This window comes from Mytilus trossulus, chromosome 11 (assembly GCF_036588685.1).
Source record: "Mytilus trossulus isolate FHL-02 chromosome 11, PNRI_Mtr1.1.1.hap1, whole genome shotgun sequence".
Taxonomy (NCBI): domain Eukaryota; kingdom Metazoa; phylum Mollusca; class Bivalvia; order Mytilida; family Mytilidae; genus Mytilus; species Mytilus trossulus.
Window position 1 is genome coordinate 1,076,660 of NC_086383.1, and position 16,646 is coordinate 1,093,305.

At 33.0% G+C, this 16,646-nt stretch overlaps 1 protein-coding gene across 1 annotated transcript; it reads left to right on the forward strand.

Moving 5' to 3' along the window:
- Positions 1-9,480: 9,480 nt before the first annotated feature.
- On the forward strand, positions 9,481-13,562 carry LOC134690615 (galactoside 2-alpha-L-fucosyltransferase SEC1-like). Its single transcript, XM_063550585.1, has 3 exons — positions 9,481-9,562; positions 11,346-11,385; positions 12,452-13,562. Exons 2-3 carry the CDS (start codon positions 11,352-11,354, stop codon positions 13,399-13,401), a joined length of 984 nt encoding a protein of 327 aa, XP_063406655.1. The 5' UTR covers positions 9,481-9,562; positions 11,346-11,351; the 3' UTR covers positions 13,402-13,562.
- The last annotated feature ends 3,084 nt before the right edge of the window (positions 13,563-16,646 follow it).

The window sequence follows — 16,646 nt, forward strand, 5'->3', positions numbered from 1 at the left end:
ATTTCTATTTTGCCTCAACCAAATTTCATGAAACGTATATATACACAAGTATTAATACTATAAAACACAGATCAAGTGTGAATTTGGGTGGCGTCACGTTCATTGTTCTTGGGTATTCAATTTGACTCTTCAACGTTATATGTGAACGGTGGCATTAACTGTGTCCCATGGACACATTTCCCGTTTATTTGGTTATATTCAGTAGTTCACAGAAGGTCTGCGTAAAATTAAACATTTTTAAAATATAGAAATAAAGCAGTTTGATTATTTGGCAAGGAGGTTATAATTAGAGCTCAGATAAGACAGGTTAATAGCTGTGACAGAGCTTGAAGAGATAGTAGAAGACGAGCAAAAGGGATAAACAGCAGAGGGTGCCGAGAAAGCTATGTGATACAGTGGCTGATATGGCGCCCACTTTGTGAGCAGTTTAAATTGCAATCACAAAACTCCAAGGAAAATTCAAAACGGAAAGTACCTAATCAAATGGCAAATTCAAATATGAGAGACTTGCAGGAGATGAACAAAAAGGACCCAAATGGTTATAATACCTTCCTAAAAGTAAAGTAGGACGCTGATTTGTTATGGGAGTTTTACTGAGACATTTCACTGGATTAATAGATCCGAGTACACAGTTATCGTCCTTTGATTTTGTATATAGTCCTTTGTGCGGACAGTGTGTTACTTGTCAATTTTTTTTATACCCCTTCCAAATTTATTTCTCCATGTTTTATGCCTCATATAGCAAGTTGGGGGGTCAAATGACACTGTAAAAAAAATTGGGTCATAAATATTAATGTAAAGTAGTGATAAGGTCCAGCTGAAAAAGGTCAAAAATTAGCACTTCGGAAGCTGTCAAATGATTGCAAGACCCCCTTAACATAAAATTGTCCATATTTTGAGTTAGAGCTGATGAAGTTTTCTATAATTTTGATATAAGTTGTGCCAAAAGTAGTACAACATTCTTTAAAAATTATTGAGAAAGCGCAGGTGGGAATTTTTTTAATTTTCATTTATTGTCTAAAAGAAATGCACTGCGAAATAACTGTGTACTCGGACCAATACTGATGGTAGATAGATACATACATTTTGCCATCCCCTTTCTTACAAATTAAGAATACATGTACTGATTGTGTCATATATATGCATAATGTATGTAATCAGTATTTTTCATAGAACTTATACACTAGTTGAATGGTTCAATATAATTCTTTTTGATGTATCCATGGCAACAACCTGCTTTATTTTAGTAATAATATTTCAAAAAGGGGGTAAAAATGTCACATATGTTCCCAAATATTGTCAAAAAATGAAATTTCAATTCCCAGCTGGAAGAAACCTTTTCTGAAACTGTCTAAAAATATATATATTACGAATTCAAATAAAAATCATTTGTCTTTCTTCTCATTTTTTTGTATATAAAATTGCGTCAAAAGCATACTAGTATATAAAAAAAAGTGTTTGTTAACATTCGACCTAACGGTGACATATAGTTGTTAATTTATGTGTCATTTGGTGTCTTGTGGAAAGTTGTCTTATTGGCAAGTATAACACATCTTCTTATTTTTATGCTACAAAAATGTATGGACATACGGAAAAAGCGGACCGACAAACAACAATTATCAATTAAACAGGTTGAATATTATTTTATTGATGTTCTTAAAAACTAACTTTGATCTGCTGGGACCAAAATGCATGATCTATACTTCCTTTCCAGAACAGCTGAGATCATCCCAGGTTTTATTGGTTTCGTGTTGCTTAGTTTTTAGTTTTCTATGTTGTGTCATATAGACTGATGTTCGTCTTCTCGTCGGCTTTCGTTTTTCGCTATGGCTGTGACGGTTTATGTTTGACCTCTGAGTTTGATTGTTCCTTTAATATCTTTGGACTCTCATTTAAAATAATACACCTGCATGCATTAGTACAGACGCGTACTGTACTCGGAGAAATTTGTGTACAGGTGAAAATAAAAAGTGGCAGTATATTTGCAGAAGAAAAGTTATGAAAGTTTATCAAAGCTGCAGACATTTTTAGAGGATCGTGTATCAGTCCTGTATACTCGTGTATGACCTTGTAGAGATCGATGAGTGGTCGAATGTGGTCGCGTTGAGATCGGGTATTGGTCGAATTGGTCTGGGATGAAAACAATAGAGAAGTCGCAGTGACCATAAAGCGATCGGGCATAAGTCGAGTTAATCTGGAACACATATCGAACAGGTTGGCTTTGGTCGGAAAATGATAGGATATTAGTCGGGCAAAGATAGAAAAAGTCGAGTACTGATCGGTAAACTTTTTGTATTCCGACTAAACTCGATATCTACACGATCCTTTCCCGATCAATTCGATTTCTTCTCGAGCGGCTAGCTTCTTGATTCTTACTCGAATGACTTTGACATGTCAAATACTCTCGGGTAGAATGACCGATCGATGACGACCAAGCTTAATGTAGACCACCCCGAACATTCGTGTCGATTGAGTCAGACCAGTCTCCTGATCGCTTTATTTGTCTTGATCGAGATTGATCGAGTTGATCTGATCGGCAGTGTGAACCTACCTTAACGAAAACTGTGCATTATCATACTTGTTCATTTTAGTTTAGAAATAATAGAAATGTACTAAGACGTTTTAGTTGCAAATAGTTTTATACCTCAAGCAAGTTGACCTTTGGCCAATGTGTCCATTAAAGTGCGACGTTTTTTGTTTTTTTTATGTTTGTAGAATCCATATGTTTGATGCCAAGTATTAGTAATAACATTGATTTCTTAGACATATAGAAAGCACAACTCGAATTAATACATGTAAATGTTAACACACAGATGTTCGGTACGGTGACTTAAACACCAACGCATCAAATAGCGTTATGTTTATAAAACAAACTTAATATAGCGAATAATTATATGCATTTTAGGTATTTAAATAGAGGTGTAAACCCAATTGATTTATTCGTCTATGGTTAATAAAAATAAAATGTGCATTAAACACCAACGCGATAAATAGCGTTTTGTTTATAAAACAAACTTAACATAGCGAATAATTAAATGCATTTTAGGTATTTAAATAGAGGTGTTAACCCAATGGATTTATTCGTCTGTGGATAATAAAACTAAAATGTGCATTGCCGCATATTATATAATATATAATACTCAATGAATGTCTATGTAAACATGTTGATATGTTGTAGGTGTAATCATTTGCGTGAAAACTTTTTTTCCTATAAGGAAAACACGGTAGGAAAATGCCAATATGACAACTATCCACAAAAGACCACAATAACACAAACATTAACAACTATAGGTCACCGATCGGCCTTCAACAATGAGCAAAGCCCATACCACATAGTCAGCTAAAAAAGGCCCAAATAAGACAATGTAAAACAATTCAGACGAGAAAACTAAAGGACTTTTTTTTTTTTTTAAATGTAAGTTTGTTTGTCAAATATATAAGGCATGATCACGGGTGCCACATGTGGAGCAGGATCTGCTTTCCCTTCCGGAGCACCTGAGATCACCCCTAGTTTTTGGTGGGTTCGTGTTGTTTATTCTTTAGTTTTCTATGTTGTGTCGTGTGTACTATTGTTTGTCTGTTTGTCTTTTTCATTTGAAGCCATGGCGTTGTCAGTTAATTTTAGATTTATGAGTTTGACTGTCCCTTTGGTATCTTTCGTCCCTCTTTTATAGCCTAAGATGGCTAAAGCAGTCGAACGACATTTACACTTAATTTGATTTATAACCGTTTGCAGTTAATGTTAAGACAGCACCACTTTTGGCATAAACCGTCTTTTATCAAATATCTGCTTTGAAATACCTTTTAGAAAGGTTAATAGTATCATATTGTTATTATATCCCCTCAACCAGTAATTAAGATTTTGTCCATGAATCTTCTTTTTATCAAACGTCTTGTTCTTAATTTTAATTTTATTTTAATTTAGACCATTGACTATAGACCGCATCACGAAATAATTCATTATCTAAATGAATTGAGACTTGTTTTTAAGTTGGTTCTCATTCTGCTGAAAAGATTGTATCTGCGGACATCTCCGTACTCCACATTTGTCACAACTCGGCCGATTCCGAACCTTTTTTATAGTTTATTATTATTTTGTTCTGTAACACAACTCTCCCAGGATAAGGATTTGCGTCTTCAAACATGGTTAGCCAAGGCACATTCTGTATATGCCTGTCCCTAGTCTGGAGCATGAAGTTCTTTGGTTGTCGTTGGTTCATGTCTGTTATATTTGTTTGAGTTCCACATCTCCTTTTCAGTATTGCAAAATATAAAATTGTTGAAAATGTAGCAATGTGTACTGGTTTATTGTGTAAATTTTATTACTATTAGAACAAAATGTAGGTGGACATATCTTGCTGAAGAATTTTTTCAAACAATAATTTCTCTTTTCTTTTTATTTATTATTTTGTTAAGTTCCAGTGGCAAGTATGTCAATCATATTCAATAAAAAGAACAAGGTAGCTACAGATCGTTCGGTAGAGCCTGAAAAATGGTTCGGCCGGGGAGTTAGGTTTGAAATTTAGACTTCCATTTTACAATAAAGGATTACTTATCTCCTCCCAAAAAAGAAGTGTCTTAAGTGAATTGTTTTACATATAGAGAGCATGCAGTTATTCCTACATTTAACAAACATTTTAAGACTGGACGTAAATGCATTTTTAATCGCATTTCTGTACATCACAAACATCCGAACAAATGTTATAGACATTGAGGGCGTGCAGTTTTTCCTATATACAACATACTCTTTAACCGGGACGTAAATGCATTTTTAAAAACGTTTCTCTACATCAAGCTTGGTCTTACACATGGACTCACCCGTCGTATGGGAGAAGACGAGTATTGATCCGATGTCTCTATACGAGGCAAATTTAGTGAGATGTTGGTTTTGTTAAGAGTAGGGCAGTAGTCTTAACGGAGACAGTCACCTAACACAAAAAATAAACAAGTAGACAGATACAGGTCAAAGGAGAATGTGACTTTTCAGATGGTTTTTGTTCAAATTGGAAGTGTTCGCATAGTTTTCAATCATTAGTTTATGTATCATCATCAAATACAACACATCTTGAGTCTGAACACAGGTGTGGCCATTTCTATTTGAGACAAAAATCGTCTACGAATTATCAGAATTGCCAAAATTGTGAAGATTTCGGTAATGTTGTATGAATAAATGATGTTAGTATATTTTACCTGATGCGTTTGTAGTGTTTTGTGAAGAAAAAAAAAAGCCAATTTGTGTGTAAAAAAAATAGTCGTCTTTCCAATATATAGATAAAAGTGTACAAATTTGTTAAATGCCATATAGTTATCAAAGGTACCAGGATTATAATTTAGAACGTCAGACGCGCGTTTCAACTATACCAGACTCATCAGTGAAGCTCATATCAAAATATTTATTAAGCCAAACAAATAAAAGTTGAGGAGCATTGAGGATTCAAATTTCCAAAAAGTTGTGCCAAATACGGCTAAGGTGACCTATGCTTGGGATAAGAAAATCCTTAGTTTTTCGAAAAATTCAAAGTTTTGTTAACAGGAAATTTGTAAAAATTACCAAATCATTGATATTCATGTCAACACCGAAGTGTTGATTACTGGGCTGGTGATATGCTGTGGACGTCTAAATCGCCAAAAAAAAAAAAAAAAAAATAGCAACAACAAAAATATCTTCTTAATATTATTTATCAATTTCAATTGTTTACTTTTCTATCGGACGTTCAATGTATTAAATCTTTGACTTGATAAACCGCTCATAAATGTCTCACACGTTTATTTGAAATGATAATAATTACACTTTTATATATTTTGCTTTATCAGGAAATGTTTGACAAACACAAGTAGAAAGAGGAAAAGGCGTGCTCATATACGGACATGACATATAATCTATAGGTGAGCAGATTTTAAAATTCGATTTTTATTTTTTCTATAATTTTAGGAACGACATCAAAAGTTCAATGTAGGATAAAAGACTTGATTTCACTGACCCCCCTAACCCCCCCCCCCCTTTTTCTTAACGTAATTTGAGAAAAATTGATTAGCCAATAAGGATATATATAAAATGAATGTATGTCAATTAAACAAAACTTGCAGCAATTTTGACCTAACTATGAATTTAGTTGTTTATCATTTATTGATATTTTGATGTCGTCCCTTAGTATGATGATATTATCTTCATTTTCGCCATTGATTTAACACCGTACATATCATTACAAATTATAAGTTGATTTTATCATAATTAATATCCGATCTTTATCGGGTAAATGATACCTTTTATCCTTATTTTTTTGTTTTACTAAAACTAAGTTACATATTAAATCCTAACAATTTTATTTATTTTATAAATAACTACGCATTTTTAAAAAAAATTAACCTAAAACTAGGATATTTTTAATGCGGTGACCCTGCAAATAGGGTGGACTTCCGAAGAAGAAGAAGAAGAAGAAGATACACATTTTAGCATGTATTAACTGAAACCAGACACGTACATGTATGTATAGACGTGCAGGCTCGATACATCTTCGTTGCGTTTATTTAATATTTATAATAAATATAAATGTCATTTATAACATACGACAAAAATCAAACTTGCATATGATTTTTATCAGAAAATCTAATTGGATTTAAGCGATAAGATGCATTTTATTGGTACTGAATAATATAAAATGGTAACAGTTTTGATGTAGAAATACAACCTTTACAATTTAAACAAATAATGTCACGAAACAATGACGATTTTCTTGTCGATAACACATGTTGCATTCATAATCTCAGGCCAGTCTTATCAATAACAAGGTTTTATAACCAATAAATAGTAAAAAGAAAAATAATTATTTAATGTAATGTATTGTAAATAGTTATATGGTTATTGTGCGGACGTAAAATAGTTTCAAAATTACTCATTATTAATCAAATTCAACACTTATATAGGTGTAATGTTTGTACTAATATTAAATATTAGGTACAGGAAGGTTAAACCGGAAGTCAAAAGTTGAAATTAAAAAAAAATCAAGTTCACTCTTTTGTAAGTGTTCGTTTCTAGCGTGACAGTACGTTTTGTGTATTTATTTATTTTTTCACTGATGATTTTAACATTCGACTTGTAAGTATTTTAGCTTTATACTATTTTGGGGGTTTGGCGAAATTTTACCGGACAATCATATTTTTGGAAATGACTATCATGTTTCACTAAGGGGCGCAACCTAAGGCGCGTGTACTATAAGACAAATTAAGAGCTATGACATGAGCGCATGATACATGCGTCTATCTTTATAGTTCGTCTTTATGTGTTTATTGAATTTATATAATCAACTAGAAATACTGTGCACTCTACTCAAATAGGCCCTTACCTCATCCCCCATCCCACTAAAACAGAAATACGCATGCATGATACCCACTGACATCTTACATGAAGAATTTGGCAATGTTAAGTCTTCTTCAAGTTAAACTAAGTTTTTTTTTAGAACGTGAAAAAAATTATAACAGTTCAACGTTTGTAGAATGAACAGTTTCCCACGATTTTTTTAACAAATACAGTTCTATAACACCACTATGTCAAAGGGGGTTATTTGGTTGTGTAAATTATCCATCACAACTAATTGTGTGAACCCAATAAATATTAATAAACTGTTTACTTTATATCACTATATTCTCCATATGATTCATCATATTTATTGTAAAAATTACGAAAATCGAAATTAATTTTGGCGAAAAATTAAAAACTAGTAAATGTAAAAAAAAAAAAAGAAGAAAAAAAAGAGAAATTCCAGCCTATGTGGAATTTTCCATCCAATTGTATGAGCATGTAAACAAGTTACTTCAAGTTGGACAAGATTCATCAAATGTACTTTAATAAATGTTGTAAAAAAAAAACCATTTTATTTGATCATGCCTTGAATTCGCTAACTTTATCTACAAAGAATTCTCGCATGCTCGGATCATATGATGTTTTTTCTCTAAAAATAAATATCATCATTTGTAACATATGTCATAACTATAACAGTACATTTTGTTGTCTTAACTCCAAACTACTGACTTAGGGAGCTACCATTTGATTTTTATGGGGGGGGGGGGGGGGGGGGGGGGGGGGCTAGGATGAAATTTGAAAAAAATAGGCAGGATAGGAGTTTTGAGTAAAAAAAAAGGCAGGATGAGACATTTGCAAAAAAAAAAAGTCAGGACAACAATTTAGATAAAAAAAGTCAGGATAAACTAAAAAAAATAAAGGCTGGACCGAACAGAGTGAAAAATAAAAAGGCAGGACAGATATAACAGCTAAAAAAAAAGCAGGTCAAAATTGTTCATCCTAGCCCCCTCCCCATTATTATTATGTTTTAATTTGTATATGTATTCATTATCTTGTACTTATAAATAGTAGAAAAATCTATTAAAATTTCTAATAGGAAAAATGTTTATAAGTTTATACTTTCTACTCAAATTTTATTATTAAGGTGGTACCTAACACTACAGGGAGATAACTCTGTAATATCAGCTAAACGTTTTAATAACGTTGTATTGTGAAGGCAACGAAAAGATTCACAATGATCAAAATAAGTGTTTGTCAAATTGCTATATAACCAGTGTAATTTTTCTGATAAAACGGTTGGTTCAAATTTGGTCAAATTTTTATTTTTTGTGAAAGGGTCAAAGTAAATACTTTGTTCACATTTTAAGAAAATTATACGAGCCAAATTAATTTTAGTTAAACATTGGAATCATACTATGAAACAGTCAGCAGGATATCTATCATAGGTCAACATTAGATTTTCAACAATAGAAATATGTCAAACTATAAATCGATTCACTGGTATTTAAACATAGTAACCTTGCATCTTGGGTAGAAAAGATACATTGTGAATAGGAAGACTCAAAGAATCGTGGTATAAACAAACTACTAAAACCGGAACCCCAAATACCATGACTCTGACCCGCATGTATTCAAAAAGTCTTACATTATTTTATTGCAATATCTTGAGAACAATTGATGGCCTTCGGTTGTTTTCTGCTTTAGTCGGTTTATTGTCGCTTTGTTATATTCCTCATTTCCGTTCTCAATCTTATCATTAAGGAACGAACATTTAACTTCGAGGGGTTATGGCTTTTTCATAAAGAATATTCTGATCTCCACTATTTGACCCAAAAAATGACAAGCAAAACAAATCCTGGTCTTATAGTTTTTGGGGGTGTATTTTTTGGTGTGTGTCATCTTTCATATTCCTTTTTTTTTTTTTTATCAAGAAAAATGCAGTTGCCAAGAGGCAAGGGAACAAAATAATGTTCCCAAACCCCGTATTTCTGGTTACTACAAACGGAAAATATTGGGAATGTATTACCATGTGATGATTGTGAAAGGTGTGAATTATTGATACCGTATGGAGCAAATAAACTTGAATTATAAATAGACACGTAGTAGGTTTATGATAAGGTCAGGTTATATTAATATAGTAGATAGCGTAGTCGGTAGTGACAATTAGTCTTGTAATGACTTCCGGTCACGAGTGATAAATATGGACCAAAATGTCCCTTAAGTCGTAGTGAACTAGACCTTGGAACTACTTTCCCTCAACAGGTTAATTTAGCTTTAGTATATTAAGATAAATATGATAAGTATTGTATATGAATTCTGATAAAAAAATATATTGGAGTATTTCATACATTTATCTGTTTTCCTTTTGATTTTGAATATTTACAAGACGACTCGAACTGTAACATTGTGCTTCAATCTTACAAAAAGAAAAGAGTATTTATTTTTAAACAAATTAAGACATAAGTTGGTTTATCAATTATTTAAGAAGTTTTGATTTTGTATGCGCAGGATATCTTTTTCTCTGATATCAATTATCATATAGTACTACAATCTGTTTAAAAACTTCACCCCTACCACCGATCCTCTTTAAGGGTGACTACTGAATAGAAAATGGTCAATTTCATCTTCATCCGACAGTCAGTAAAAACCCACAAAAAAGGAGGGGTTACATGTTTTGGAAATGCGGGATGTAAAAGTACGCAGCCACGTTGGATCAGAGTATGGAAGCTTTATCGGGGATTGAAGTCATTTAAACTTTGCTCAGTGCAAAAATCATGCTCGAAACATGAAATCCATTAAATCCAATACGATTGATTTTGGTGTACGAGTACAAACAACTGACTCGAAAGTTTTATGACTTCAAGGCCTAATGAATCATGTAAAGATAGTATCACGCTCACTGCACGTTAGGAACCCTTGCAAACAACTGTTTGACTGGTCCGTTTTTGGCCTATTGTGAGGCAAATTGTCCCTCCCTTTCTGATACTCATTCTCAAGTGACAGTCCCAAAAATCTTTTAGCACGTATTTTGCAGCCGCAGAAAAGGGGACAAGAAAGTGGAAACTATCATACAACCTTGAAACTTACATTTATCTATCTCAATGTTATGTATTCTGTTATTACATTATTCCGGTCTTTCTTATTAGTTCTGATTGTATATGACATATTCGTCACTGGACATATACTTTATAAAATTCAAGGTTTTAATCTTATTGAAATCGAAAGCCACAGAATTAATGAAAAAAATCAAGTAAATAGATTTATTATTATATATTATTACATGTTTGTACGATATTAGGTATTGTCAATTGCATGTAAACAATTTCAGCTATCAAAATTTACAGCTTTTAACAAATTCTTTCAAAACTCCGGGGCGGATCCAGCCATTTTAAAAAGGGGGTCCCAACCCAGGACAAAAGGGGGGTCCAACTATATGTCCCCATTCAAATCATTGATAGGCCAATGCAACTAGTATTCCTAGATATCCATGACTGCTTATTTTTCACTTTCTCCTTTTGATATTCTTGAAATAGCATATGTCAAGCAAAGATTTTGTGTCTGCACAAAAAAATGGTTGTTAATTGTTCAATCTCTTCTTTTGAGACAAAATTTCATTTTATCGGTAGACTTCCGTTAATTCGATCTGGAGGTTAATATCTTTCCTTAAAAGTTGACACATATTTCAGTATGAGAGTATATTTATTCAGTTTCAACAAATTACAAAGTTAAGATGGTACCTAACACTACAGGGAGATAACTCTGTAAAGTCAGCTAAACGTTTTAATTACGTTGTGTTGTAAATGGAATATCAAGCTTCTCAATGATCAAAATAAGTGTTTGTCAAACTGCTATATAACCACTGTAATTTTTCTGACAAAACAGTTGGTTCAAAGTTTTTTAATTTTTTATATTTTTGTTAAAGGGTCCAAGTAAATACATTGTCAAAATTTTATGAAAATTAATTGAGCCAAATTAATTTTAAGTGTTGGGTACCACCTTAAAGTAATTAGAATGTGTTCATCTTATAAATTTATATTTCTTTCAGATTGTCATGCGTACACAAAAGCAATGTTGTTCTCGAAAAGGTGTGTATGAATTAAACACGAGGAAGACGATACCAAAGCTAGATTTAAACTAATAAGTCGAGGAGAGACATATTCATAGCAAAAATCGACAACCAGCAAAAAGACAAACAACTCAAAATATACATTACAGAAAAATTATAGACTGAGGCTTTGCTCATTGTTGAAGGCCGTACGGTTATCTATAGTTGTTAATGTTTGTGTCATTTTGATCTTTTGTGGATAGTTGTCTCATTGGCAATAATAGTATTATACCACATCTTCTTTTTTATAAGCAACACGAAAGACTTACAGACCGAGTGCCCTGTGATGTTTATGCAGATCCTGCTCAACATTATCAATTTACATGTTGCACTCGTTGTAAGGTTTTGTTGTATTTTTCAATCAAAGACTTTTTTTTTAAAGTTATGATTAAGTCGATAGTGTTTTCTCACACTAAATTTAAGACACAATTAAAACAAGCTCACACTAAATGATGGGTATCGTTACTTCAGATGCCAAACATAACCAGGTAAAATAAATTCTTTACGCGTATACATTTTTTTTATTGGACAAAACATAAGTTATTTTGTTCAATTTGACCAGGGAGAAATCCTAGATTCACATTATTCGAAGAAATGATTATAGTCAACATTTTTTACATGCATGTGTTCAAAGAGCTCAACAAATCCATGTTTTTCTCCACAAAACAAACACACTGTAACTTTAAAGGGAACACCGTACATAAAATGTGAAAAAAAGTTATGTCATTGTTCTTCAAAACTTGCTAAATTCCATAATACATATTCCAAGGCACACGGCTGTACCCAAATATGATTGTTGAGACCTCCACCGCTAAAGGATGTGCGTTCATTACCAAAAATAAATATCTAAAATTGAGAATGGAAATGAGGAATATGTCAAAGAGACAACAACCCGACCAATGTGCAGATAACAGCCAAGGTCACTAATGGGTCTTCAATGCAGCGAGACAATCCCGCACTAGAAATACAAATAGTTAAGTTTCTTTTACAACCACTAAATTTTTAAATGTCATGCATTTAGTTTATTTTTATTTTATTTTTTTCAGCAGTTTATTCTGTAATATCTGTATGTGTATTTTGTATGACTGTTGTCAGCGTTTTCTTCATCAACCAATCAATGGTCGTCCTATATTTTGACCCGCCTACCTACTTGTGTCCGTATTTCAGAGGTGGACTAGGAAATCTTATGTTCATGTATGCTTCACTTTATGGAATCGCTATAAATAAGAGAATGATATTAGTTCTCGAAAACAAGGACCATATCAACACAGTTTTCCCAAACTTAAACGTACTCAAATTGAATAATACGTCATCAGTTTGTGGTGTCAATGTTCAAGTAGTGGGTGAAAAAAGACCATGTGCGTACGACATAGAAACAATTAGTTTTAACAGAAGGAGAAATTCTCAACATAGGTCGTATTTACAATCGTGGAAATACTTCGACAAATTCGAATTTGAAATTAGAAAACAGTTTGTTTTTACAAAGGAAGTACAAACTCAAGCACAGTCTATAATAAATAAATACACTAGTTCTTATATTAAACAACATGGTATTTCCGAAAATTTACAAGTTATTGGAATACATCTCCGAAGGGGAGATTACTTAAAAGATTATAATATAAAATATGGATATCAAACTGTAAATAAAGAATATATGGAAAAAGCACTGCAATATTACCGATCAAAATTTAAAAACTGTTTATTTTTGGTATTCACCGGACATTCAAAAGATGCTGTAAAATGGCGAGCAGACAATATAAACGGAAGTGACGTAATACACGTGGAAGCTAATTCACGAAATGTAGACATGTGTGCGTTATCCAAATGTAATCATACCATAATAACTGTTGGCTCTTTCGGTTGGTGGGCAGCCTGGTTAAATAATGGAAATACAGTGTATTTTAAAGATGTTGCGAGACAAAACAGCTCGCTGAGATCAGATTTTAGTGATGATATGAAAGACTTTTTCCCGCCAAATTGGATAGGTCTGTCTTGAAGATGGTTTCAAATTATTCTATGACATTGAATATGCAAAAATAATTATTTGCAAGTAAAATAAGCAAACCAATTAATGATGCACGACCGATGACATTTGATATCATATTTTTATGACGGAAATATGTGGACCAAAATAAAACGCAATTATTTTGTTACATTCATTTAACAGTGCACATTTTTTTTAGCAAACGCACAGTTCGATTTACCAGTAAGGCCAACATAATTAAGATTATGGAACATGAATCGATTTATTTATGAACACATAAGTATTATATACTTTGGTTAAACGTTTTGTCTAATTTGGTTTTAACAGTTTTCAAAGTGTCGATTTTGATTTTTGAAGATCTGGCAAAACCAACACAAAACGAACAATAAAGACCCTGAAAAGAAATCCTTACAATGCATAAGGGAAAAATTTCTTAGTTACAGCATGATTATCAAAAAGTTAATAACACGTTCTTAATCTAAATCTAGCAACATAAATTTATTTCAACATTGAGTTTTTTTGTATGTCCCATTTATGGGCAAAATGTTTTCTAGTCTGTGCGTCCGTTCGTTTGTCTGTTCGTTGTACTGTTCTTCCGTTCGTCTGTACGTTGTACCGTTCTTCCGTTCGTCTGTTCGTCCGTTCGTCCCGCCTCAGGTTAACGTTTTGGTTAAAGTCTTTGGTCGAGGTAGAAGTTGAAATCCAATCAACTTGAAACTTAGTATACATGTTCCTTATGATATAATCTTTCAAATTTTAATGCCTATTTTTTTGTTTTCCTTGGTTTTTTTTCGTTTTAATAATTATAGTTAAACTTTGTTTTATTTAAAGTTATAACAAATCTTCTCAAATGTAAAATAATTATAGGTCACTGTGCGACTCTAATTAATGAACAAAAACTATTTCATATTGTAAGCTATAAAAGTCCCCGGCATGACACATACAAAAATATTGAAACAAAAAATCAACACCTTGAATTATATTCACAACATCAAATAAAAACCAAGTGAACCTGGCACCAAGCACCAACAACCCAGCAACCACTGAGATATAGGATGCTGAGTTTGGACAGCTATATAAAAATTGAGCTGGGGTGAATATATCAAAAGAAGAGACCAAATGAAACAAAAATTAAAAACTATACAATAGGTCACCATACGACCTTCAACAATGAACAAACCCCATACACATAGTCACCTATATGGCCCCGAAATGACAAATGTAAAACTATTCAAACGAGAAAACTTCCGACCTAAATTATATACAAAAAATAACGAAAAACAAATATGTAACACATCAACAAACGACAACCACTAAATTACATGCTCCAGACTTGGGACAGGCACATACATACAGCATGTAGCGGGGTTAAGAAGCATGATTATGAGCTTGTTCAACCTTCTCCCCAAACTATAACATTGGTGTTACAATACAATCTACGAAAACACTATAGAAAAAAATTAAACAAGAATTTGTCACCAGTACACGGATGTCCCCTCCGCACTAACATTTTCCATGTTTAATGAACCGTGAAAATCTATTTTAACATAAAAATAAGAAAGATCATATCATAGGGAACATTTGTACTATGTTCAAGTTGATCGGATTTCAACTTCATCAAAAACTACCTCGACCAAAATATTTAACCCGAAGCGGGACAGATGGACGAACGGAGAAACGAACGGACGGACGGACGGACGCACAGACCAGAAAACATAAACGCCCATAAATGGGACATAAAAATGATTTGATGGTACTTCATTTGACACATTTTAGAAAATCTATGTAAAAACTCTGTTACATAGCCACACAGTCGTGTATTCAAAACGTTATATAAATTATCTAGGGTTTATTTTAAAACGTAAAATTCTGTAGAATGGTGAGTTTGAAAGAATTTGGAACATGAGTCTTATACGTGTCTAGGCTGGTTCACTTTTCTGTAACGTACTCTTTTGGGACAGGCGCAAAATTGCGTCGGGGTTCAACATGTTTATGAGATCTCAACCCTCCCCCTATACCTCTAGCCAATGTAGAAAAGTAAAAGAATAACAATACGCACATTAAAATTCAGTTCAAGAGAAGTCCGAGTCCGATGTCAAAAGATGTAACAAAAGAAAATAAATAAAATGACAATAATACATAAATAACAACAGACTACTAGCAGTTAACTGACATGCCAGCTCCAGACCTCAATTAAACTGATTGAAAGATTATGTCTTCATCATATGAATATCAGGCACAATCCCTCCCGTTAGGGGTTTAGTATCATAATATAGACTTATTAGAAGGGGATATAGTTACGATACTGTTGTCAGGTCATTAAAGATTTCATATTTTGGCTTTAATATTGATTCACTGATAGGGTCTTTGCATCGGAACTAAACACATTTATTTCTAAAAAACAGTTGTTGTCATGACACGGGTTATGTTCTTCTCATATATGTTATGATAGTATGATACTAAACCCCTAACGGGAGGGATTGTGCCTGATATTCATATGATGAAGACATAATCTTTCAATCAGTTTAATTGAGGTCTGGAGCTGGCATGTCAGTTAACTGCTAGTAGTCTGTTGTTATTTATGTATTATTGTCATTTTATTTATTTTCTTTTGTTACATCTTTTGACATCGGACTCGGACTTCTCTTGAACTGAATTTTAATGTGCGTATTGTTATTCTTTTACTTTTCTACATTGGCTAGAGGTATAGGGGGAGGGTTGAGATCTCATAAACATGTTTAACCCCGCCGCAATTTTGCGCCTGTCCCAAGTCAGGAGCCTCTGGCCTTTGTTGGTCTTGTATGATTTTAAATTTTAGTTTCTTGTGTATAATTCGGAGTTTAGTATGACGTCCATTATCACTGTACTATTATGCATATTTTTAGGGGCCAGCTGAAGGACACCTACGGGTGCGGGCATTCTCGCTACATTGAAGACCCATTGGTTGCCTTCGGTTGTTGTCTGCTCTATGGTCGGGTGGTTGTCGCTTTGACATATTGACCATTTCCTTTCTCAATTTTATCACATATACTGGTATCTGATTCATACAGATAAAGGACCGGGAACAAGACTAGTACATGTAATTATTTTTTATAAATCGCTTCATTTCAAATATACTACAAAATGTACTTTTTTACGTGTTATGAGGGACGAAAGATACTAAATTCATGTTTATACTTATCTGTCAAAAACAAAATTAAACTGACGATGCCTTTAAAATAAATATTTTTCTTTTATTGAAAGGAATTTATCCGGTC